Source organism: Sinohyriopsis cumingii, unplaced genomic scaffold (genome assembly GCF_028554795.1).
Source record: "Sinohyriopsis cumingii isolate HCF-2022 unplaced genomic scaffold, ASM2855479v2 utg000695l, whole genome shotgun sequence".
In the NCBI taxonomy this organism is placed as follows: domain Eukaryota; kingdom Metazoa; phylum Mollusca; class Bivalvia; order Unionida; family Unionidae; genus Sinohyriopsis; species Sinohyriopsis cumingii.
Genome location: NW_028315924.1, coordinates 4,333,201 through 4,361,081, shown reverse-complemented (window position 1 = coordinate 4,361,081; position 27,881 = coordinate 4,333,201). Strand labels below are relative to the sequence as shown.

Here is a 27,881-nt window from a genome sequence, read left to right as displayed (position 1 = left end):
ATGGTATGTTTTGCAGCCAATAAGGAAAAATAATCCAAGTTTGCGACATTGGCGAAGACCTACGCGATCCCAGAATACAATTTTTATGCTTTTTTTCCTTCTTCTTACTTTTAAGAAGAAAGAAAAAGTACTTTTTCGTGTACAAGAAAAATACTTTTCCGTGTACGAGAAAAATACATATAAAATTTCAGGAGCCAAGCCACGATCGTCGTGCATTTTTTATTCATACGCGATCTCTATCCCAAAATGATAAAGCAACTTTTTACGTTTTTTTGTACTTTTTAAGAAAATTTGTTGTGCACAAGAAAAATACATGTATATGAAATTTCAGGAGCCATGCCACGACCGCGTTATATCCTAATTTGCGTAGCGGGGTCACACTGTACCACTCATGCCAAACAGAAGTAGTGAATGGGGTCACTTTGGCCTCAATGGGAATTAGCATTAAAAACACCCCTGGGTCGTTTTAGCCTCAATGGAAATTTAACATGGAGAAAAATCGTGGGTCGTTTTAGCCTCAAGGGAATTTAACATGGAGAAAAAATCGTGGGTCGTTTTAGCCTCAAGGGGAATTTAACATGGGGAATAGAGTTTGGGCTTGTCTAGGGACATGGGGAATTGAACATGTTATTTTTTTTTTTTTAAAAAAAATTTAAATTTAAATTTAAATTTAAATTTAAAAAAGGGGTAGGCAATTGAAAGGCTATCTCTTTTCGAGAAATATGGGTGGCCCTGAAAAGGGCCTTTGGTTTTATGTTAATGTATTCATTAACATAAAGGGCACCGCATTGGTCTTCTTCTTGTCCTTAGGCTGCGTCTCACTGTTGGCCCGTAAATCAGCACTCTTTTCAGGCATCCTTGTCTTTCAACGTAGATCCTACGTATCCACAGGCTGGTGTTTGTCCTGTGGACAATGGTCCACTTGGACCAGACATACATGAGCATGTCCGTCCTAAACATCCTGGAAGACACAAGGGTGGATGATTCAACTGTGGTCCACATCTTGAAGCGACGAGAACAGGTGAATCAATGCAGTGAACTACGCTTATTTATAGGTAGAGGAAGGATTGAAACGGATTGAGTTCATTCACCAATCCGAACACGCGTTACAAAATTCAGTCAGCCCACATCCAATCCGAAGAGAGCAGTCTGTGACGTCACATGGTCTATATAGATTCGCTAGTGCTTGTGTACAGTCAATCTATGCGACAGTGATTCAACATGACGGAAATTCAGAAAACGATCCATTGGGGTACACCAGCAGGGGAGACTGCCCAAGGGAACCCGGACTTACTTTCAGAAGAGGTGAATTGGGATTTTGTGGATTTTCTCTCCTCGCAAGAATTTGTTCCGGAACCTTCGTTACCTTCTTCATTACCGCAAGTGGAGAATTTTAGACAGAGACAGAAAGAAGAATTGGAGAAATTTATACAACGACAAAAGGAAGCGGAACAAGCTTTTCTCCTACAGCAACAGCAGCAAGAAGAAGAGGTAAGAAAAAAACAACAGCAACAACAGCAAGAAGAAGTAGCAGCAAAGAAACAAGAGGGTGAAAATCAAATGGTCACGGTACTGTTGGACATTTTAGCGGAGTTAAGAAGTCTGAAACAAATGTATCAGACTTCTTTATTACGACTGAAGAGAATACGACCTTCCCGAGCTAAACACGTCAACCCTGTGACTAAGCCTACCGTACCACCCTTAGTGATTTCAACCCAATCATCATCATCAACATTACGCAGTCCAGAAGTAGGCCTTGGCCATGGCAAAGGCTTAAGGCAGTTGAAGTTGATTGCTTAAACTCACCCCTACACCATAAAGAAAAAAAGGCCCTTTTCAGGGCCACCCACATTTGTCGAAAAGAAATACAATTTCAATTTGCCAATAACTCAAAAAAAACCCCAAAAAACACCCATTTTACCCTTATAGTACGTGTCATTGTATGAGTGCGTGAGTGTAGCTTCTAATTTTAAAATCACAACTCAAAAACACTTACCTTGTATCATTAATTTATTCTTTTATCCATTGTTACAATTCAATTCACAATTCACAACAGAACACTTTAATTAAAAGTTCATTGACTTCTTTATCCTTGTTTAGTCTCTCTGTTTTTTGAATTTCTTCACCGTCTTTTCCTCTTCTTTCTCCCCATTTTCTTCCCTTCTTTTCTTCTCCCGTTTCTTTGCCTCTTGTAAATAGAATTGTCTTCTTTCTTCCTCTTCTTCCTCTGAAGAATCCCTCTCTTCCTCCGAAGAATTCCTCTCTTCCTCTGAAGAATCCCTCTCTTCTTCTGAAGAATTCCTCTTTTCTTCTGATTCCTCTTGTTTCTTTTTTGGGCAATCTGGAGACCAATGTCCTTTTTCTTTACAATAATAACAGGTATCTTTACTTTTGTCTGTTTTAGCCCCTGTTTTTTTTTCTTTTTTGACGGTCTGGACACTCTGAAGACCAATGCCCTTTCTTCTGACAGATATAGCAAGTATCTTGACTTTTATCTCGAAAGGAAGGAGAGTAGTCCGTCGGCTGGTCTGAAGAGAATTTTCTAATGACCCCTCGCAAAGCTCTGACGAAACGTTCGATTTGGTTAGTCTCTTCCATCGTTGTGCTCGGCTTGAGAGTGAAATGAATAGTGAAAGGACAAGACACACACCCTTTTATATACGCTGGTCTGCCATGACTATAAATTAGTCTATGGTGTTTACACTTGAGTCATTTGACGTTTTGCACTCAAGATGAAACGATCCTATTCATTCGAGAAGAAAGAAGAAGAAGACAGTAAGAGGCAGAAACGTGATCTATCACCTCGTACCAGAGCTGAAATCTTGGCACAAATTCATGCCAGTGATTTTGAAGAGGACATGAGTGAACCAGAATTTGAAACCGCTAAACTAAGTTCACCACCCTTAGTCAACCCTGAAAAGTACTATTCCATTCGAGAGACGGAAAAGCGCTCCTCTAGAAAATTTAGAACCACGGCTTACAAATACACGGTGAAGTTTAAAGATTTCAAGGCTGAAGTGCCGTTAAAGAAAGCAGAAGTGTTTATCACTGGGGTGTGGGATTCTTTGCTCACTGCACTCAAGCGACAATGTCAACCCAAAGAAGACGATCGCTTGAGACTTTCCATACAACACGACGGTTTGAAATCCCCTGTTTGGATCGAGTTTAGCACCCCTGCAGAATTGACCGCTTCCAAAGTCATGGACAAGATTCAACACGTACAACAATCTAATGACCAGTTTGACATCACCGATGGAAAAGCCACACTGGACATGACCCACGTCTCTCCTCCTCAAGGGACTGGACGCAAAAAGATGTTATTGGTGGACGACCTTCGCAGCACCAAAAAGAGTCTCGTCCGAATTAACAACCCTCAGGACCAGATGTGTTTAGCTTGAGCCATTGTGGTGGGACGAACCTATGCCAACAAGAACGACACGGCAGAATGGAAAAGAGCCTGGAAAACTATTCGACAATCAGACCGAGCCAAACAACGAAACGAAGCAGAACTCCTGTTGCAACAAGCTGGCCTGTCCAAAGACACACCCTGTGGCATTCCTGAAATGCAAAAATTGCAAGATGTCCTAGCTCCACGCTACACCTTGAAAGTGCACCCTCAAGAAGTGCGCGGGCCTCTGTTGTTTCGAGGCCAAGATTTTAAGGACGGAAAATACATTCATGTTTATTATCACGATGACCATTTCGATACCATTACTACTATCACCGGATTCTTGGGATATATTTATTATTGTGAGAAATGTGATTATGGTTATAATAATCGAGAGCAACACAAGCTTTGTGGATTGAAATGCTCAGGATGTTTGGCCTCTTCACCCTGTCTGAGCGAAGAACCAGTGCCTTGTTCAACTTGTTTGCGCACGTTTGTCAGCCCTACCTGTTACCAACAACATCTGAAAACACAAGGTTCACAGAAGAAATGTGCTTGTCAACTCCTGAGATTGTGCCCTACCTGTGGACAAGGCATCCATACCAATAGTACCAAGGCACACGTATGTTCAGGAAAGAAAAAATGTCACATTTGTCATCACATCGTGGACTTGAAACACCAATGCTACGCGCAAAAATACCAACCCCCACCAGAGAAAGAGGATGGTCACAAGAAGAAAGGGAATTTCATCTTTTTCGATTTCGAATGCATGCAAGAGACTGGCATTCACATTCCTAATTTCTGCGTGGCTCATCAAGCGTGCGAGAAGTGCATTCAAGAACCTATCTTCAGTCATTGCCCTCACTGCAGCAAGATTCCTGGAGGACATGAAAAAATCTTTCGGGGACCGAACATGCTAGCCGATTTCGCTCGATGGGTCTTAGACCCCATCGACAAGACGTGGAGCCAAGAGGACATCGAAGGTTACGGAGATTGTCATCGTCATGCCACGGTGATGGCTCACAATTTCTCCGGATACGATGGACAGTTTCTTCTCAGATACTATACGGAACAAGGCACCGAGCGTCCTAAAGTGACTTTGAACGGAGCCAAAATCATTTTCATGCAAGTGGGACAAGTGCAGTTTAAAGATTCAATGAGTTACTTGGCCATGCCTTTGAGTCGAATGCCTAAAACGTTTGGAATGACAGAAATGGCTAAAGGGTACTTTCCACACTTTTTCAATACGGAAGCCAATCAACACGCCGTTCTACCCCATTTGCCTGAGGCTCACTATTTCGACCCCGACAACATGCGTACCGAACAACGAGAAGCTTTCTACGCTTGGTACCAGGGTCACGCCTTGGACCCTTTCGACTTTCAAGAAGAAATGCTAAAGTATTGTCGTTCCGACGTGGACATTTTACGGCGTTGCTGTGGAAAATTTCGAGAACTGTTCATGGAACACGGAGGGGTCGATCCTTTGAAAGAAGCTTGCACCATTGCCAAAGCCTGTTCCTTAGTGTATCGACAACGATTCATGCCTGAAAACACCGTGGCTGTCATCAGCCCTCAAACGACCCACTTTGTCAAACGTCAATACTCGGTCAAAGCCCTACGTTGGTTACATTACTTGTGCGACAAGGAAGACAAGTGGATTCAGCATGCCGGCAACGGAGGGGGCGAAAAGAGCATCAGAACGTATTCGGTCAATGGCTGGGACTTAGAAAACCCCAAGATCGTGTACGAGTTTAACGGTTGCTTATTTCACGGATGTCCCGTCTGTTACCCTGACCGTAGCACTAAAAATCAGTTTTTACAACGAACCATGAAGACTTGTACCAGGACACTTGTCAGCGACGCCTAAAGTTAGAACAACAAGGATACCAAGTGGTGGAAATGTGGGAACACGAGTACGATCACCGTATGAAAACCGATCCCGAGTTTAAACGTCTCGTGGAAAGTTACCAGTTCATGGACCCGCTGAACCCGAGGGATAGTTTGTACGGAGGAAGGACCAATGCCACCTGTTTGCTGTACCAAGCCGACGAAGAGAAAGGAGAAGAAATCAAATACTTGGACGTGTGTTCGCTGTATCCTTACGTGTGCAAGTATTGTCGCTTTCCTGTAGGGCATCCACAATTGTTAACGGAACACATCGACCTGAAAAACATTCGACAATACGAAGGCTTGATCAAGTGTAAAGTTTTGCCTCTCATGAACCTATACCATCCCGTCTTACCTCGCCATTGTCAAGGCAAACTGATGTTTCCCTTGTGCCGTACTTGTGCGTAAACGTGCAACCAAGACCAACCTTGTCAGCACACCCAGGAAGAACGTGCCTTGACGGGAACCTGGGTCAGCATAGAATTGTTCAAAGCTCTGGACATGAAATACCAACTGTTAGAAGTGTACGAAATTTGCCACTTTCCCAAGACACAACAATACCACAAGGGTGATCCCAGTCAGAAAGGCATTTTCGCCGACTACGTGGATGCCTTTTTGAAACTGAAACAAGAAGCCAGCAGCTATCCTTCCTGGTGTCACACTCCCGAAGACCAAATACAATTCAAAGAGAAATACTACGAACAAGAAGGCGTCTCTTTAGACCACGTCAAAAAAAACGAAGGCTGGCGATCGTTTGCCAAAGTGATGTTAAATTGCTTGTGGGGTAAAATGGCACAACGACCGTGTTTACCCAAGATGGAATATTTGACAGAACCTTCCCGCTACTTCCAGATGATTCACGACAAAACCAAATACATGAAACACGTGGATGTCGTTCGAGAGAATTTGATCTTGGTCAATTACGAAGATCTGGACTTTGTACAAGACGACCCTTTTGGAAATGTCATCATTGCGGCTTACGTGACAGCTCATGCTCGCTTAAAATTGTACGAAGCTTTAGAACTGTTAGGGGAACGCGTCCTGTACTTTGACACGGACAGTTGCATTTACATCCATCACCCGATTCAACATCACCCTGACATCGAAGGAGACCGTTTAGGAGCCTGGACAGACGAGCATCCCGACGACAAGATTCTAAGTTTCGTCAGTGGCGGCCCCAAAAATTACGGCTGCGAATACCGGGACAAACAAGGAGAAGTGCACACGACGTGCAAAGTGAAAGGACTGACTCTGAATTATCGTACCAGTCGAGTGGTCAACTTTGGGGTATTGAAAGAAGCCTTGCAATCGGGAGAGGATGGAAACTTTAAAGTGACCACTTACCAACCGAACAACAGGGATCGTCTTGGGCTTCGCCAATGTCGCAAATTGCGATTTTTTTTCCTTATTGGCGACAAAAATATCCCATCTGGCGATTTTTTTGGCGACATACTTTTTGGTTATTTAATGTGTACATACAATCATGGATTTGGACTGAATAAATTTAAAGCAAGAATGAAAGGAAGCCATAAACTTGACTAAGCAATGCATTGGAATCAATCTGTTACACAAACGATCCTTTGTTCTTATTGACAACCCTATCTTTACAGTGCATTGTTACATCATAATCTGCCTATGCTGACATCTGGGCTGAGTACTTATGTTGCGATACAGTCAATCATGCTACCGCACTATACCTACAACTGACCGACTTCTGAAGACGCGAATAGAACAGATATAATTAATTGTATGGCTAATCATTCTGTTTTTTTTTTATACATATACCAATACAATAGTTTTGCTGAACCTTCATAGAAAACTGATAACCTTTGAAGTACCGACTAATCTGTATAAATACAAAGCAAATGGAAAAAATCTCAATCACAATTGCATCTGTCGCCAGTGCAGCATTTTACTCATTGATCTTTTTCTTTTGTCATCAGTCCCGTGTTACGGCTGCAGAGACTTAAACTCCGCAACAAGAAATAGCAAAAAAAAAAAAACAAACCAGTTTTGCATAATTAATAATAATTATTTATTTCTCAAAATACAGGAGTGAAAGAATCCCTAAATTGGGTGTGAATTTACGCTTATATATACGGTCCAATATTGCCAGGTGTTGACTCGTGTAAGTTTCATTCGTGGGAATGGAGATCCTATTTTTCTTGTCGAGAAAATTTATACAGCATTCAGTGATCATTCTTGGGATTTAGGAAGCAATTCGCTACAAGCTTTGTGAAGCTAGCCATGGGGGGGGGCTGCTGAGAGACTACTGGTGTCACCTGTCAGCACTGAGGACTGTGAACGTGGATTCAGTAAGATGAACCTCATAAAAACTGACATCAGAAATAAGCTCTGCATCTCATCTCTCGAGAATTTAATGAGAATCAGCATGTACAGATGTGAAAAATTAGACTTTGAAACTGCATTCAACAAGTGGGCAGCCCTAAAATAGCAACGGATCTTCATGTAACACTTTGTAACATTTTGTTAATGCTTGTTGTAATTAAAGTATTAACTAATCCATCTTTTGTAATTTTCATTGCCTGTTACATTAATAGACTAAATTAACACTTGGAAAAATGTACACTACTTTTTTTGGCGACACTTTTTGAAAATTGGCGACAAAATATTGAGGTTGGCGATTATTTTGGCGACAGCTTTTTGAAAGCCAGGACCATCTCAGGAACAAGATTGTACGTTTACCCACTCACCACATCGTCAGTCGGCCCTTGGAAAAAGTCTATCAAATCGTGTACCAGAAGCGAGTGAGACTTCCCAATCACTTTACGTTGCCGTACGGTCACGTCGGTATTGGTCTGTATATAAAAAGGAACCCTAGGCAAGATCGATAGTTCATTGTGACTACCAAGACTAAGCGAGCAAGATGAATACTTTGAAAGAGACATCGTTCCAGTTTGGGGAATGTAAAAAAGTTGTATCTTCCTCTAGTGTGACTAATATTGGATGGATAAGACCCATGCATTGCGACGGAAAATGTCCGGAGGGAAACTGCGATTGTCCATGTGGTTACCATTGTTATTGCATAACGGAGTTTGCAGACGAGTGCGATTGTGAGCCTTGCGATGGGAACGATGCTGTACGCTGTGACCTTAGTGATGCCGTAAAGCATCATGGGAACTTTGTTCTCACTACCCCTATCATGGAAAGTGATGCTGTGCGTGTCAAACCTGAGGGATGCGAAAGTGATTCTGCTCGTCCTCTTGGACATTTTACTGGGTTTCGTTTTAAAGGGGAATGTTCACCTTCACGTCTACCCCCCTACGGATGTCATCCAGCCCTGAGCAAACTCCTGTTCATGTCACCCAACCCTCATCGAAACGAACCTGTGAAAAACGAATATTCGTTTCCTGTGCGTTTGTCAGAATACTGTGACTTTGAAAATCGTCTTCAATCGTTCAAAGGAAAATGGCCTAAGTATCTGGGAGGACCGACCCCCGAAGAATTAGCCAGAGCCGGATTTTTCTACTTGGGCGAAGGAGATAAAGTCAAGTGCTTCAGTTGCGGTGTGTCACTTCACCACTGGGAACCGGAAGATTCGGCCTACGTAGAACATGCTCGATCATCACCGAATTCTCATTACTTACCCTTAGTAGGACCGAGACAATGAAGTAACTTACCATGTCGTTGACGAAGAAGAAACCAGATTGGTTAGGAGTCAAATGTTGGACATCATCGAGACCAGTATTTAAACTTCATTTCAAAAACGATATTGAATCATTACCTAAAGAACTGCAAGAGAAGATTTACAAAGAAGTTTGGCAGGGGTTTGCCAGAGTGAAATCTCAATGGGTCACTGTAGAACTTTTGTGTCGAGAAATTCATAAGAGGAAAGTGAAGAAAGTCAACCAGTGTGTTAGATTTCTTTGGGTCAAGGGTGCATTCATCCTATTATATCGCTTTAGACCGTTTACATCAAAAGAGTTCAGTGACATTCATGGACGTTACCCTGAATGGCAGTGGTCAGAAATTACTCACTATGTGGATTACTTTTGCTCTCTATGAGAAGATTGTGAATTGTACAGACTGACTTATTCATGAATACTTTACAAGAAAACATTCGTGCTTTGCCTGTGGAATTGAGAGAAAGGATTTACCGAGAGCTGGTCAAAATACAAGTGAAAGGTAAAGAACAATTGCATCCGTTACGTCACCGGTGTTTGAACCACTGGTACCTGAATGTTATAAGAGAACTGATTCGTCAAAAATTGTTTCAGTGGTCAGACATTGTTCAAAACTTTGAGGTCGCTAATGATCGACATGTTCATAATTATGGTTACTTCGAGATTCACCTAGTGCAACGTATTGAGGAAGACAAGTTAAAGGATTACCAACATTTGTTACGTGGAATCTACTTAGCGGAAGAGGAAACTTCTAAACGAACTCTGACATTTCGGTTACAGTATGCAAGATTTAGATTCCCTACTGGAGAACGAAGATCTCTGGCTAGAAAGTACATGTATTGCATCCGAAAAAAAGAGAATATAAAAACAGGCTGCCATGCCATGGCTTATGTCACATGTCATTGAACAGATTCCGTGGAAGGAACTCAATGACCATATTCAAACCGTGGATCATTACCATTGATTATTACAAGAACTGTATCCATTCAATTTGGGACGACAAGTGGTGTGTGTCTTAGTGACTTGTTTTCTGGGATTTCGTTTACCAGCCAATTCTTTGTGGACTCTTTACGATCAGTACTTACCACCTCAATGGCCTTAAATGGACACGAAAAACTCCTTTTGCTCAAAGTCTTGCGTTTTCATCTGGATACTTCTCGACCTCAACAGGAGAAAAAGATTCGTCAACTTTTAGCTACCCAAGACGTGTATGATGATGTGTGTGTAGCTTGTGACTTACATCCCCATTGGACAGATGTCCGTGCCTGGAAAGAATGGGGTTTTGAGGCTTGGACCCAAGAAGTGGCCCAGTATGCACGAGAGTTGTTCAAGGAAAAAAGTTACTTTTCAACCTGTGTTAGTGACGGTGCCAGAAGAACCCGTCACCCAGGACGGGACTGTCGTGGACAGGCCTGAAAGACCCTTTCGGGAGGACACTTGTGTGACTTTACCCCCTACTATAGAACTGGTTAGAACATTACCCAAAACATGTTGTTGTACAGACACTTGTTTTTATTCCACGTTCATGGTTATCATGTGCCTTTTATTCTTGTACTTAAGCCTTTGGCTTTTATGTATTTTTGTCTTTCGTATTCATGTTTGAAAAAAAAAAACAATTCGATAAACGTGTTCTGAAAAAGTATATAAACTCTCGTCTTGTTTGTTTTCGTGTCACAAGTGACATTCCTGACACTATGACTACCTTTGCTGTCTCTGCTCCCTCTTCCTCTACTGTCAAAGTCATCGACGAACACTTAGATCGTGCCAGTTGGGAGGCTTTGTATCTTCGCCATCCCTTTTACATGCTCATTGCTGGACCTAGCGGTTCAGGCAAAACCGAATTCGTCAAACGTTTGATCGAACATAAACATCATTTGATCGATCGGCCACCGCAGCGGATCGTGTGGTGTTACAAAGAGTGGCAATCGGCGTACAGCCTCTTGCGAGAAAGTCAAGGCGATTCCATCATGTTTGTGGAAGGCATTCCTAAAGAAGACGACAGCATCGTTTCTGACTCCCATCAAACCCATTTGGTCATTTTCGACGACATGTTAGGAGAAGACGAAGAAGAAATTAAACTGTGGTTCACGCGCAAAGGGCATCACCGTAATGCCAGTGTCGTTTACATCACCCAAAATTTGTTTCAACAAAGTAAAGCCCATCGCACCATCAGTCTCAATGCGCATTACGTGGTCTTGTTTAAAAGCCCTCGAGATAAATCGCAAGTGCAAGTCTTAGCCAAACAGTTAGGAACGCCTTGGCTGACTCAGGCGTACGACGATGCCACTCAAACACCACATGCCTATTTACTCGTCGATTTGAAACCTACGACCCCCGAGGATTTGCAATTTCATACCCACTTGTTTCACCACTGGTGCCAAGACGGAGGGCCTGTCCTGTACACGTCTCCGTCCTCGACTTCATTTCACTCCACATAAAAAAATCTATAAAAACCTCAGACCCTTTTTCGTCTGTCTCACACAGTGTGAACATGTCGTCCCTTCAGTCGCATCTTCCCGTCAAATTGATTCGTGCCTTGTATGGCATCAGTCGAGAAAAAAATCCACAAACACGAGCTCGTGTCTTAGAAGCTAGTCTCAAAGAAGTCTTACGATGGTTCACGGTGACGGCACGTCAAATACTCCAAGGAATCATTCAGATTCCTCATCAAACCAAATGCTTTTTCGATCGAAACAAAGTCGCTTTGGTCCAACTGGCCGATCCCCGCATCGACACTCAAACCAAAAAACAAATCATTTTGAAACCTGGAGGGAGCGGTACTCTAGGAGGGGTCATCATTCGCTCACTCTGAAGATGGGATCCTAATGCCCCCAAAGTTATACCCAAGACAAAAGTCCAACGAAGCCCCAAGAAGAAAAAGAAAAAGACCAGGTCCCCACGAAGAACTTCTCCAGTGGCGGGACCCTCCTCTTACCAGACACCACCCCGGAAAAAGAAAAGAAGCCCCCAGAAAAAGAAACAGAAAAAAGTCCCCAGAAAAAGAAAAGTCCACAGAAGAAAACTAGTCGCAAGAGAGGCACTTCGGCCAGGACGCAACCTTACACTCGCAAACCACGATCTGCCACGGCAGTGACTGCGTCTCCGGCATCCTCACGTTTGTCCACTTCTCTGTTGATGACACCAGGAACTGAAGAGTATTTGGAGACGTTGATCACACCAAGAACTTCTCCGTCGATGACCCCAAAAAGAACTTCCCCAGTGGCAGGACCCTCCAGTTTAGTGGCAGTGGCTGCTGCTCACAAAGTACCTTCTCCCAAAATCAAGGTCCATGAAAGATCGGGCATGTTACAAAGTTTACTGAATTTGTCCAAGCAAGAACTGGCTCGATTTAGTCCGTTGCGTACCCCTGCACGACGTGTCATGCCTGTCCTCAAACTAATACGACATAAAGACAATCAGTGGCGACGCGTTCCAGTATAAAAAAGGCCTTTGACCAAGTAGGGTATCAGTGCTTTTTTGGTGCTCCTGAAGACTCAAAGATGTCACCCTCCAGAAAACCCCAACGAAAGAAAAGGAAAGGACTGCCACCACGTTTAGCCAAACATGGGGACATGTTATCTGTCCTGTCCAAAGCTTCTCCACCCCTACGAAAAAAACGGCCTCCAAGGAGGTCATCGATACCGTGTGCGAATGTTGTTTGAACGTTTTGAAAGGCACGATCCCTTTGTCCAAACACCAGAAACAATGCTTAGGCAAACATCGTCACGTTCTTCGCCAAATGGTTCAAAAGAAAATTCCCATTCGTCAAAAAAAGAAGATGTTGGACCAACGTGGAGGCATTTTACCTCTCTTGTTAGGCCCCATACTGAAAGGAGTCTTGGGAACCATGTTGGGAGGACTGGTGGGAGCAAGATAAAAAGACCATCGGAAGTCCCAAGATCTCAGAATCGACGCCTGACAACCCCATGGAAGGACGAAAACTAGCTTTAGTGCCTTACAAACGATGGATGGAATACCATCGGTGGCAAGAACAACGCACCCCGCATTTACCTCCCAATCCCCATTTGAGCGAGATGTCCCAGTTACAACACGAATTGCAGTACTTGATGGATCGCCAAGATTTGTCCGAAACAGAAAAATCGCAAAAGTACGGTCAACTCTTGCAACGACTGCAACTCTTTCACCAGAAAGCTTTAGACGAAACAGCTCTACCCACTCTGAAAGATTTTAAGACCTTGATGAAAAGTCCAGCACCATCACCAGTACCAGTACCAGTGACCAAGACAGAAAAAGGAGAAGAAGAAGAAGGGTTTCAAACTCCACCAGAAAAAGTACGCAAGTTAACAACACCACCTACCTCCAGAATTGGATGGATTAAAAAGATGATGGCCACTCCTTCTTCATCACAAGAGAAAAAGAAAGTGAAGACAGAAGTGAAACAAGAACCGATTACCCCCGCTCAGACATCCTCCTCTTCAACACCTATTGCCGGTCGCACACGCAAAGTATTGCAATCCAAGAAAGTACCCCAAGAGAAAAAGAGTAGCATCTTCCAAGAGTGGGTGCCTTATTAACACACAAACACAAAAAAATGGAAAAAGTCTTAGCCAGCATTTACTACGATCCCTCGCATCCTGCAGGTTACGCAGGAGTTCAAAAATTGTATCGTGCTGCCAAAACGCAACTGAAAAGTCTCCGTTTACCTCAAGTGAAACGATGGTTACAAGAACAAGCTACCTACACTTTACACAAACCCATTCGAAGCAAGTTTGCCAGAAGTCGCACCTGAGTGGAAGGCATCGATCATCAATGGCAAGCCGATTTAGCCGATGTCTCTCATTTGGCCAGCTACAATCGTGGCTACAAATATTTGTTTTGTGTCATCGACGTCTTTTCCAAATTTGCCTGGGTCGTGCCCTTAACTTCCAAATCGAGCAGCGAGTTACTGCGAGCCCTGCAACGGGTGTTGAAACAAAGCGGTCGTCACCCTCTTCGATGGCAAACGGACAAAGGCACCGAATTTCTGAATCAAGCTTTCCAAAAAGAATTAAAGAAACGTGACATTCATTTTTTTACCACCGAGAATCCCGAAACCAAAGCCAGCATCGTGGAATGTTTTCAACGCACTTTGAAAGAACGCATGTGGAAATATTTTACGCATCACCACACTCTGAAGTACATCGACATCTTACCGCACCTGGTGCAAGCTTACAACCAATCTTACCATCGAAGCATCGGACGTGCCCCGCAAGACGTGACTCCCGAGAACGAAGTGTTGGTGTTTGAGCGCCTGTTTGGTACGTCCCCAACGAGGGCTGTCCCCAAAAAAAGTGGAGAGTTGACCGTAGGAGATTGGGTGCGCATTGGCAAAACCAAACGCACTATCGACAAAGGTTACTTACCTAACTGGACGACCGAATTGTTTCGTGTCACTGGGCGAGTGCATGGCCGTCATCCTACTGTCTATAAATTGGAAGACATGAACGGAGAAGTGCTCAAAGGAACGTTTTATTTTCCCGAGTTACAACGTGTGACCAAAAAGGAAGATGACGTGTACGACATCGAAAGCATTCTCGAACGCAGAACCTGTAAAGTGGGCAAACGACGTGTCAAAGAAGTCAAAGTACGTTGGAAAGGATATCCACCCAGTTTCGATTCTTGGATCGACGCTTCGCAAGTCATCGACTATAAAAAGAAGTGACCATCATGCCCTTTCACACAGACGCAGCTACGTCGACCACTCCTCCTTCACCTAGTTCTTCTGTGTAAGATTTACAAAAACAACCCTTGTGGGTGTGGTGTGGAGAACGCGTGCCTAAAACGCAAATCGTCTTTTTCTGCCAAATCTTCGTGGTGTATTGTGTCATCGGGGCAGCCATCGCCAATTTGAGTTTGCAACAAGGAGACAAACAATTGTGGACCATTTTATTGAGCAGTTGCATCGGTTGCCTGCTTCCAAATCCCTCCCTGAAATTCTCTTCCATCGGGAACCACGGGAACTTTGTGTCCAGTGCCAGTGTCAGTCACCACTCCAATAACAATCATAACCCCATTTTGGGCGGAGACACGCCTCTGACGTCCAGTAATAACCCCTCTGACAGCCACAGAACTCTGGAATTATGAGTCACCAAAACCAATTTTACTTAACCTTACCCAGTGACAGTTCCATGGAGGTGTTTCCCCACAACACGTTGTGCTGTTACATGGCCAAATTACCTCAGGCCATCCCCTTAGATCACGAAGCTCATTGGGAAGTGGCTTTAGTGGAAATGATTCACCCAACACAAATCAAAAACATCACTGAAACTCAGAACACCTTTGACGTCGAAATTCTGGACCCAACAGTACAGCAACACATGACGGGCAGTCCTCAACATAACTCACATCTTGCAAAGGACCTATTACCCCGCAGCAGTGACTCTTCTCCTTCTCCTCTTTTCGTTTATCACTTTAAAATTAACCCAGGCCATTATTTTAGTGGTCAACATCTGGTGGAAGCCATCGCTAACAAATTCTATGCAACCTTTGACAAAGTTCTGACCAAAGTAGGTAAACGTGTCACCATAGAGTACCACAAACAGTCTCATCGTCTACTCATCAAATTTGAAAGTGAGGAAAGAAGTATACGTATTAAATTTTGCCCTGGATTGTATGACATTTTGGGTGGAGACCTCAATATGGTCACGGATAAGCAGACCAAAAAGATTCACATAGCAGACATTGACAACAACATGCATTTTGCAAGGTATTTTCGTTTCCCGGTAGAACTGAACCAGGGACTGAATTTGATCTTTGTGTACTCCGATGTGGTGGAGTACAACGTGGTGGGACATACCTCCGTGCCGTTACTGCATGTAATTCCTTTCAAAGTAAATTCTGCCACGGCCACTGATGAGGAAGGTGGAAACACTTGCCACGTCCACCGCGAATTTGTACATCCTCACTATTTGCCTGTCAGCAAGTCGTATTTGGACACGGTCAACATTGCTATAAAAGGAGATCTGGGACAAAATATTCCATTCACCAAAGGAAAAGTCACGGTGAAACTCCATTTTCGAAAACGGTTCTCTCACGACTCGTAAGTCATGTATCCAGTGTACCGAGGGGTTGCTCGACAGCGAGGACACGGTTTAGGAGATATGTTAAAATCGGCCTTTCGTTCGGTGGCCCCGGTGTTGAAACCGATGGTGACATGCGGATTGCACGCCTTGAAAGATGCGGCACTGACACAAGGCAAAGAATTTCTCCAAAATGTCATCATCGACAAACAAAACCCTAAAGAAGCCTTCATGAGGGCTGGCAAAAATGTCTTGCTGCAAACGGGCAAAGACATTTTGGGCCGACGAGACACACCTATAAATGCCCTGCACACTACCGAGTCAGGCATTCAGCAAGGACAAGGCAGAAAGAGACGATGAAGAAAACACCCTTTCACCAGACTTCAAGCTAGAAAGGCCAAGAAAAGAAGAACCGTTCGAGACTTAGATGTTTTCGATTATTGAGAAAGAGACAAAAAAAATGATGCACTGAGAGTCTTGCGCTTGTTCCAAGACGGAACTGGATCTGTTTGCCATGCCCCCCACCATGATGACGATGCAAGAATCCCAGTGGGTGGAATTTCATCCCGTCTCCTCATTGACGGATTCCGCCCCCATCGAGTTCGAAATCAAAGGACAACCCGAAGATTACATCGATCTGAATAGCAGTTACCTATACTTGAAAGTCAAAGTAACCGAATCGAACAACGGTCCCATAGACAATGATGATGTAGTAGCTCCCGTCAATAATTTCATGCATTCCTTGTTTAGCGAAGTGGACTTGTACTTGAATAACAAACTGGTCAGCAGCAGCATGGATACTTACCCTTACCGAGCCTACCTGGAAAATCTCTTGACGTATGGAAAAGAAGCCAAGAACACTCATCTGGATGCTTGCGTGGTATGGAAACCTGACCAAGCAACTAAGTTCAACGGCATTACAGTTGCTGGGGATGCTCAAAATACAACGGGATTTGTAGAACGACGAAAGAAAATTCATCTAAGTCGTAGTTTAGAACTGATGGATCGCTTGCATCTAGACATGTGGTTACAAGAGAAATATTTGCTGAACGGGGTGGATGTCCGCCTGAGACTGAATCGCAGCAGTGCTGCTTTCCATTTGATGGCTGCTGATGGTTCCACTTACAAAACCGTCATTCAAGAAGCCAAACTCTACGTGCGTCGTGTGGAAGTGTTACCTAAAGTGGGAAACGACATCAGTCAGACGTTGAGCAGAACGACCGCCAAGTATCCGATCCGACGCGTGGAAGTGAAAACCTTCACCATTCCTGCTGGACAGCGATCCATGATCGAAGATCATCTGTTCCAAGCACAGTTACCCAAACGTTTGATTGTTGGTATCATCAAGAATTCAGCTTTCAATGGAGTCTACCAGGAAAATCCTTTTGAGTTTCAACATTACAATGTGTCCAAGATCGAAGTCAGTCGCGACGGCAAGACCTTGTGTACCCGACCTTTCGAGCCTAACTTTGGTGCCGCAAAGAATTATTTGAGATCGTACTTGTCCCTGTACGAAGCCACCGGACAGTTAGGAACCAACACCAGTCACGGCATTACGTACGACGATTATGCAGGAGGCTATGCTTTGTGGGCTTTCGATTTCACTCCTGACCAAGGCAGCGACGAGGGACATTTCCACCCTATAAAATCTGGCCAGATTCGAGTGGAAATTCAGTTTGCGAGTCCACTACCCCCAGAGAACACAGTGAACGTCATCCTGTATGCAGAATTCGACAATACGATAGAAATCAACAGTTTGAGAGAAGTCATTCTAGACTATTAGAAGGCATGGAAGACTGTTATCCCTCTTTACCTAGTGGAGAAACTTTGGACATGAAATGTGAGGAGACTGTGGAAGAAGAAGTGATCATGATGAAGTCAAGATGGCCAGACCAAGAAGCCCATTTAGTCTCCTGTTTTGCCAAACACTTGGTGGAAAAAATGATGGAATTGATCAAGAAAAATTGCTATGGATGTCAAAACGATCATCCCAGTCAAATTCAGCACGATAAATGCCTGATGTTGAGTCAAGAAGAAAAATTGGACGAGTATCTGGACGAAGCTTGGAGTCTCATCTCGGACAAAGACGTGTTGTATCAGTGGTATAAAGACTTGCGTGAACATTCTTGTCCACCATTAACCACTCAAGAGATCCATCGTATCGAAGCTGTCCTGAATCAGAGTGAGGAGACGAAGCGAAGAAACAGCTATTTGTCAGACATTTTCAAGTAAAAAGTCAGGATCGAATTGACGACTTATTATTACCTGTGAAGAAGAAAAAAAACACACAAAACAATGGATACCTGGGAACTTTATTACCTTTTGAACCACAGTTCGTATACGGCTTCTTGGAATCCTGTCGTCTGTGCTAAAGATGAACTCCCTCATCGCAGACCTCAAGACCATCTAGCTTACGTGATCAACACGGACAGTCATCTCCCAGGAACCCACTGGGTAGCCGTTTACTTTCCTCAAGAAGGATGTGTGGAATATTTCGATTCGTACGGATTGCCCCCTTTGGAAGACGATATCATCGACTTTATGAGAAGAAATGCTCAAACCACTCGATTCAATAATGTGAAATTACAAGGCACAGATTCCTTGGTGTGTGGACAGTACTGTGTGTATTTTCTGCATCATCGCAGCCTGGGCTATTCCTTAGAACATTTAGTGACTCATTTTGATCCTCGTTCTTCTTCAAGAAACGATGTGAAAGTAGATCGATGGTTCTGTGACCATTATGCTTATCTTTTGTCTCAAGCTAGGAAACGTAGTGTCAATCAATGGCCTAATGATTTCCAACAGTGGAAATCACAATTTCATTCACAACGTTGTCAGCCCTGTTTAAAGTAGACTGTATTTGAAGAAAAAATGTTTGATGTTATAATGTTGGATTATTGTTAAAAAAGATGTTAGAGTTGTTGTTGGTTAGTGTTAAGTGATTTTTGAATAAAAAATGTTGTGTTTTGAAAAAAATGCCTTTGTCTTTTGTTTAGGTATAAGAATGTTCGATTGATGCTCTTTCATTTCTTACTATCCCTCTCATGACACTCACTGAACGTTGCGACTCGAAAACCGTGTGGGGGGATGTTTTCCTTCACATCCGCGCTTTGACTTTAAGAACCGGGTTGTTTCCAGTCTAACCATCCATTGTCGACTCATCCTCCTACGAAGATGTGCTCCAAACTAGCTAAGCTCAACAAAGCCTACGTGAATTTGCATAGGGTCAGACACAGTCTGATACCGAAGCCAGAAGAAATAGAGAATGTGAGAATGCTAAAAGTCACTGAAGACCTGATAGAAGAGCTCTTCAGAGAAGAAGTGAACAGGGAGAAAGAAGAATGGACAGAGAAGTACAGACTTCAGAGACAGCAGCAACAACAGCAACAGCAGCAGCAGCAACCTGAACCTGACAGAGGCTTTGTCGATTGCCGTATCGACACCAAAGAGTTCTTCTTCTCTTTCCGAAGAAGCAGACCTATCGCCAGAAAGTCGATCCTCAGAGGACATCGCATTCTTAGAAACTAAAAAAGAATGCCATAGCAAACAAAAAAACAGCCCTTTTCAGGGCTACCCCAATACTCTAGAAAAGAAATAACGATAAATTTGCCAATGTGTGTAGGTAGAGTAGTGTGAATATAAACACTAACTCTTTTAAAAAATGTGAGGGTATGTGTTTGTGTGTTTGTAAGTGCTCACGTATGTTGGTATGGATAGTAGATTAAAATGATGTTTGTTTTTTGGCTGTTAGAGGTGTAGATTTGGGGTTAGATTGGATTGCTTTGCGTATGTGGATAGTCTATTGAAGTGATTTATAAAAATTTTAAAATAGTGATGGGTAGCATAAAAAAGCGAGTCAGTGTTTCTTTTAGGTCCGCGCATTGTTGTTTTTTGGTCATGATCTAGGTAAGATCAATTTTATGTTTTTAGGGGGATGTTTTCCTTCACATCTGCGCTTTCACTATAAATTGAAACTCGCTAGGCAGTCTAGCTACCCTTGTTGATTGATCAACACCACCAGAAGAATGAACACCAGAATTGTGAAACTGTTAGAACTCCAGATGCACCTGGAATATACCAGGCGCATACTAAATGAACTGGCCGCGGAGGCCATTGTCGAAGAAGCAAGATTGAAAGAGGAGGAGGAGGAGGATAAAAGAAGAAAAGAAGAGGAGGAGAGAAGAAACAAAGAAGAGGAGGAGGAGGAAAAGGAGAGAAGAAGAAATTTCAGAATCCCAGAAACCGAAAATTGGGATTCTGAAGCCACATATCCTGCCTCTGCACTCCCAAGAAGAAAGGTGAAAGGAGACTGGGGAAGAAGATGCGTGTGTGGCGCCAGGCCAGGAAGGTGCCATCATTAGATAGGTGCATCTGGAGTTAAAAAAAACCCCAGCCCTTTTAAGGGCTACCCAATACTCTAGAAAAGAAATAACGATCCATTTGCCAATGTGTGTAGGTAGAGTAGTGTGAATATAAACACTAACTCTTTATTCATAGTGTGAGTGTATGTGTTTGTGTTTGTAACGGCTCGCGTACGTTTGTGTGAATAGTAGATTATGGGTTTTTTAACTGTTTCTTAGCGTATGTGGAGAGTATAGTTAGGGTTTTATTATATGAAATGAGAAAGTAGGGGATGTTTTCCTTCACGTCCGCGCGTTGTTGTTGTTTTTGGTCATGATCTAGGTAAGATCAATTTTATGTCTTAGGGGGGATGTTTTCAATCACATCCGCACTTTAACTATAAAGCTAACAGTTTAGCCATTAGAACTCATTCCACGGAATAAAGACAAAGAAAATGGTGGTAGCAACAGCGTTACTAAATCATTTGATAGGCATTTATTATTGGATAGTAGATGTTACGTTTGTCATGGAAAAGATAGAGAAAGAATTCAAATTAGAAAAGTGTCTCGACTGTTTCAATAATTTGAAGGAAGCAAAGGAGATAGTAACAGGAATGATGGAAGAAGAGGAAAAGAGACTTAGAGGATTAATTGACCCGCCTTATGTAAGAGTGGGAAGTTTAAAGGAAGCACTTGAAAATGTCATCGAAGTCAGGTGCTTCTTAGAAAAGATATTGAATTGGACGGAGTGGCGATATGTAAAATGGAGGTTGGACCAGCTGACAAAAACGGAAGAAGTAATGAGGAAAGTGATGACGGAAGAGGTAAAGAACATCAAAGAAAAGTGGACTAAGGAAAGAAAAGAAGAAGAAAATAGAAAGAGAAAAGAAAGCTTTGAGAAACTCAACAATAACTGGATACGAATACAGGAGAAATTCCGAGCTATGGGTCACCCAGACTGGATGCCTGAATCAGAAATAAAGAAGAAGACAGGAAAAATGGCAAAAGTTAGAAGATGGCTACAGAAGTGGAGGAAATAAAAGAAGATGATGAAACCAAAGGCCCTTTTCAGGGCCACCCATATTTCTCGAAAAGAGAATGACTTTTCAATTGCCTACCCCTTTTTTAAATTTAAATTTAAATTTAAATTTAAAAAATTTTAAAAAAAAAAAATCCCATGTTCAATTCCCCTTGTCCCTTTACAAGCCCAAACTCTATTCCCCATGTTAAATTCCCCTTGAGGCTAAAACGACCCACGATTTTTTCTCCATGTTAAATTCCCTTGAGGCTAAAACGACCCACGATTTTTCTCCATGTTAAATTTCCATTGAGGCTAAAACGACCCAGGGGTGTTTTTAATGCTAATTCCCATTGAGGCTAAAGTGACCCCATTTACTACTAACAGAACTTACCAAATTAACACATCTTCAGCTACAAGAAATGGATAATGGTTCTATGACTGTGATTGTTTTCCTTGACTTCAAGAAAGCCATTAATCTTGTTCATGAAACTCTGCTGCAAAAGCTGAACTGTTACAGATTTGAGAATCCTTCTTTAAGCTGGTTCAGATCAAGCCTTAGTAAGCATTGGCAATATTAACTCAACAACTCGCATTATTTATTCAGGGGTCCCTCAAGTCTGTTTTAGGTACTCTCTATCATATCTATGTAAACGATCTACCTTTAAATAACGAATCAGCAAAAAGTAGATTTGTTTGCAGATGAGGCAACCTTATAGAAATCTAGCTCTGACACTAAAGTTGTCCAAAAATGATTAGAATCAGACCTTATTAGAGTTCAAAATTGGGCACAACAAAATAGGATGGTAAAGAATTAAGGTAAAACAAAATGTATGATTTTAGGGGCATCACGAAAGCTACACAAGTTAAGGAACCAAGAACTATCTCTGACAATATAAATAATTATCAGTTAGAAAATGTTAAACATGAAATGCTTGTAGGTATGTCTGTAGATAATAATTTACAATAGGATGACCACATTGATAAGCTTTGTAAAATTGTCATAGAAACTTGCAATCTATTCTACATATCATATATTCTTCCAGCAAAGGATTACTGTTAAACTGTATGGAGAAACTGCCAAATCTCAGCTTGACAGCATTTATAAACTTCAGAAACTGGCAGCATGCGTTATTTTAGATCATCCATCAAAAGCATTGTTTAGAGAACTAAAATGGTTTACAATGTATGAAAGGATAGATTTTCACAAGGTGGGTCTTGCATATGAATGTCTACATGGAACTGCACCAGAGTATCTTCAGGATTTATTCAGGCCTTTTTCAAAACTACCATTTGAGATCAGTGTCACATGGAAACCCTCAAGCACCAGAACCAAGAACAGAGTAATTTGAAAAAAGTTTCCAATACTATGGTACAGTTCTGTGGAAAAAACATCCACTATATGTAACATCTGGTGAAAATATTACAGTATTTAAGAACAGATATCATGAGTATGTATGTATTAATAATAGATAATGGAATTTAGTATTTTAATAATGAGCACATTAAAATGAACAGTAACTACTGGTATCTTTCATATAACGCACATTGTTGTACTCTTCCTAAGAGGGCTTCAAGGGAGAATAGCCCTTGACTAAATGAGTCACCTTCTGTAAATAACATATTATTATTGTTATTATTATTGTTAAAATCCTTCTAAATAAATTGTGCAATTTGGCATTGAATCATTTTGATGAATTGTATATCTCTTGTACAAAAGGGGTCAAATATAAATGAGTCTTGGTCAGACCAGTGATATATATGCTGTCTTCCTACTCACGATGGCATTTCGTTTTTTAAGAACAACAGTGTAGAGTTTGCTTTATGGCAGATGTTGTTGATATGTGTGCCAATTTGAAGATCCTCTGAGTTGAAAACCCATAGAAGAAGAATTTTGGGGGGTGGTTATTGGCTTGTACTCATACAGAATTCTGTCTTCAGGTCTCTCTACTTAACTTGCTATGTGAAAACATGGGAAATTCTTTTTCTTTAAAAAGTGTAGAGTGGCACCTGTATTACACATTTCCAAGAAAACAGATTGGTTTCTTTAATTTAAACTTTGCCTCACATATTCATTATATTGATGATATCTTTAAATAGCGGACCAAGATTTAAGCAAAATACCAGGCTTTTATGGTGTTACTTGTGTCTGTTATATGACTGAAAATTGCTAGAGCAGATGGATCTTTTTAAACTTCAAAGCATATCAGAAAATGGGCATATAAACACCGCCTTACAAATTTGAAGAAGAGAGGAGTATGAGGGTGATACAGCACTCAGATTGAGCACATACATCATCATGCTGATTACAGATATGTGGACTTTGATCATTTAGTGAAAATTTGATATGTAGACTAGTTAAAGTGATTGTTGAATATAAATAATTTTTCAGTATGTCTTCCATATTCTGGTTTTAATCTACATTTATTTTGCCAATTTTGCCAAAAACTTTGACCAGCTGCATATGCAGGTTATAAGCAGAAATAAAAGTACATTTTTCATACAGTGCACTGTAATTATGGCATGGAATATATAGATTATTTTTTATAGTAAGATTATGCATTTTTACCACTTATATTAGCAAAAGCTATGTTTATACCTTTCTTTGGGTACGCATGTATACATGAATTATATGCACACTTTGCTAAGTGGTATAGAATGAGTAGTAGTCTGTGTCAGATTCTTGGTTTCCCCTTTTGAAAGTCTTGATTGGCCATATCAACTATTTGAATACTTATGATCTTATTCATGATAATCAGTCTGGCTTTCACACAAGTTTCACTTGTGTGAAACCAATTATATCTGCGATTGATAAATGGCTTAAAGCATTGGATAAACTTAAAGGGTAATTGGTAAGTACCATTATGGTTGATTTTTGTAAATCTTTTGATCTTGTAGACCATGAAATTTTGCTTGACAAACTGAAAATCCATCAAGTCAAAGGAAACTCCCTTAACTGGTTTTCTTCTTACTTAACTGTTACAGTGCAAAAGTATCTTTAAATGGCCAACTTTCTAAAAGTAAAAATATAAATTGTGGAGTACCAAAGGGCTCTATTCTTGGACCTTTGTTATTTATTCTGTTTGTTAACAACTTTCCTCTTGAGATAGGAAATTCAGTTTCTTCCACAGACGACACTACATTACATCTATCTGAGTTGGGTAATACAAAAAAGTACATATGAAAATAATTTACAAGATGCTCTTAACAAATTTAAAGTAAGGTGAAGGAAAACAGTGATTATAAATACAGAACAAACAAAAGCGCTACTAACTACAACAAAACAAAAATGAGTGAAGCAAGATAGAAAACAAATATAGTTTTATTTGAAAATGTCAAATGTAATATGACCTTTCATGATAAAATTCTTAGTGTATTCGTAGATAACAATCTAACTTAGTCTATTCACATCAAGCATGTTTCAAAAAAGGTTAATTCTTATCTTTGACTACAGAGGAAAATCAAAACATATATTCCATTTAAGTATATGGCCATCATTTCAGAAAGTTATATTTAGCCATATCTGGACTATTGTAATGTATTTTGGGTAATACTACTAATTCAGTAACACCTCTAATTCAAACATAAAACATTTACACTCCAAAAGAGGGCATGCCATTTAATTCAAGGTCAGTGTATAGACAAAGTACAGGACACAATGAATAATATAAAAATTATAACACTACATGAAAGAATATTTCATAGAAAGGCAAAATCTATGTGTAAAAGTGTCCAGAACAGCCATTCCTGTCTACCTTAGCAATATCTCTCACAAAAGAGTTGCTGATGGTACTCCAAATTTAAGGTCTGTTGGAAGTATAAATTACATTATATCAAGGCCACAGAAGGAATTGGTCAAAATATGTGTTCATTATGCTGGTCCACTGGTATAGAATAACATTCCCAATATAAGGCAGGCTCCTAGTATTTCTTCTTTTCCTTATCGGTGTCCCAAATGGATGTTATCATGAGACATTTGGACAGTTACAGCAATATAAATACCTCCTGCTTTTCTGTACTTTTGCATCTTTTTCACAGTTGAATTTTTCAATGCATTATATTTTATTGTTTATCTATGTTTGTGTTTGTTGATGCCAGTGTATATGTTCCTGGCATGAGACTTTGATTTTTAAACTCACTTATTTCTTTATTGTCAAACCTCGTACACTATTCATATTGTACATAACAGCTAGAAGGCCTCATTTGAGTTACCTTCTCTAAATAAGTCTTCTCGTGGGTCAGAATTGTAATGTAATTGACTAAATGCACATATTTTATAGAAGTGTGATCATTTTTATCAGAAAATGATTAGTATCTCTCTGACCTGAACAAAATGCTTTTTCTTTTCAGTTGGAAATACTGTTGTCCTATCTCCAGACAATCCTGTAGGAGATGTGAATGGAGAACTTGAATTAGTATGTCAGTTGACCCCATTTCCTAATGCAACTCTCGGGACAGTAAACTGGTACCTGAACACCAATTTAGCAAGCATGCAGCGTTATACATCAGACTGTACAGAATTTGCTACAGGATCAGGATATAACCAAAATCTTTACAACTTCACATGCAGTGGGAATATTTTCAAAATGAAGATTTTGAAACTTTTAAGCTCATATAACAAAAATTGCTGGAGTTGTAGTGTTTCATTCTCAAATGCTGCTGAAACAGCTAAAGCTACTGCCTGTATTACTATAAAAGGTAAATTATTTATTTTCTGTTTCATACTTTTCTTCAGTGCTTCTTTGCTCACCTGGCTATTATGTGGCCCTTTGATCAGCATTTATTATATGTTACCCATTATGGACATTGATATTTTCAACATCTTTTTAACAACTAAGCCTTTAATGACAGCAATACATGACCCAATGCTATTGTGTATCTTGCTTATTTTTTCTTGCCATAAAATCTCATCCATGAATACAGCCTCCCACACTGGAGAATTATCAACAACACACAGTCCACTTGTGCACCTGACATCCCCATGTGCAGAACAGGTGTTTTGTTGTTGTCAAGGATGCCATGTTAATGGATGTGGTGTTGAATCTGTAACTTCTGTGTGGCATCACTTCAAAGCCAAATGTTAGCTGTATCGTCTCAAACAAGTTGATCATGATGATGAGGAATTCCCCTTCTCCAACAATGATAATGAGTCATTCACTCTTGCAAACTGAACAGTTGGAAGACCTCTTTGTGGCAAAGTGGTCACAGTTCTGTAAAGTGCAGGAACATACAGATTCTACAATTCGTATATATCAACTACTGTTGTGAATTTTGCCAGGTGCAGTTCCTGTGTCCAAAGAAATGTAAGAATTTAACACTGTTAAAGGTAAATTGGGAAATTTTTATAAAAATTTCAGACTATAATATACCAACCCCACAGTAACTTGTAACCTGACAGCTTAATAAAAAAACACCTGCATATAACGTGGGGACAGGCATGGATAACTTTTTTTAACCCAGAAAATACCCAAAATTGTATGCCTATTTGTTGAACCTGAAGAAAATTGCAATTGAAATTGAAACTTTGATATATTGTTCGATTTATCATCAAAAACAGTCGATATGACCTGGAAATTTTGATTAACATTATGAAGTAATCAACTTTTAAGAAGCTTTCAAATAGTTTTGTTACATTTTCTTTCCAAATGACATTCTTAATACAGTCGAACCCACTTATCTCGACCTCGGTTAACTCACCAACCCTATTAAGTCGACGTTTTTGAAGTGGAACCACCAAATTCTGTCTTTGTCTTAGCATTTTCTCATTGGTTATGTCAATTCTTTTATGTCGCTGAACCCTAATATCTCGAGCACAAAAGAAGGCCAAATTTGCTACTTAACATCGGTTATCTCGATCCCCATGACCAATCGCAGGCTTTTGAAAATGTTAGTTATCGATGCCACTTCACCATCTCACTACCGTATTTTCGTGTATATAAGACGCGTCTTCTACAAAGTTTTACGTACCCCTCACCCAGGGTGTGTCTTATATTAGTGGGCGTCTTATCTAAGTATTTTTTAACACGAACGAACGGTACAGTGTGTGATATTGAAGGACGATTATTGCGGTCAATATTCACGTTTCACGATTTTCATTCCTAGTTGTAAAAACAATTGGGTAAGTGTTCAGTAATTACCACGTGTACCAATCCAATGCATGGCCTGGGATCGTCCTGGGCTTCGCCAATGTCGCAAATTGTGATTTTTTTCCCTTATTGGCGACAAAAATGTCCCATCTGGCGATTTTTATGGCGACAGACTTTTTGGTTATTTAATTTGTACAAACAATCATGGATTTGGACTGGATAAATTAAAAGGGAGAACGAAAGGAAGCCACAAACTTGACAAAGAAGATGAAGAAGATGCGGACGAAGATTTGGAACCAATTCCCTCAGCTGGTGAGGTGGTAGAAATGCTACAGAAAATTTGACGGTATGGTTCTTTTGTAGGAGATGAAACTGTTTTAGACAGCATAAATAATATTGAAGCATTTGTTTTCAAGCAGACTGTTAAAGGCAAAAAGCAACAAAGCATTTTAGACTTTGTAGAGAAACCATAGTAATCTTGTGTACGATACTTTTCAGA

The 27,881-nt window shown here is 41.0% G+C and overlaps 1 protein-coding gene across 4 annotated transcripts in view; it reads left to right on the top strand.

The window, feature by feature from the left end:
• Positions 1-27,881, top strand: part of LOC149773305 (uncharacterized) — a 127,462-nt gene that overhangs the window by 7,907 nt on the left and 91,674 nt on the right. For all 4 annotated transcript variants that reach the window (XM_089946527.1, XM_089946526.1, XM_089946525.1 and 1 more), the window contains exon 2: positions 25,647-25,994. In XM_089946527.1, the coding sequence (XP_089802653.1) occupies positions 25,647-25,994 (348 nt within the window). The remainder of the gene's footprint in view (positions 1-25,646; positions 25,995-27,881) is intronic.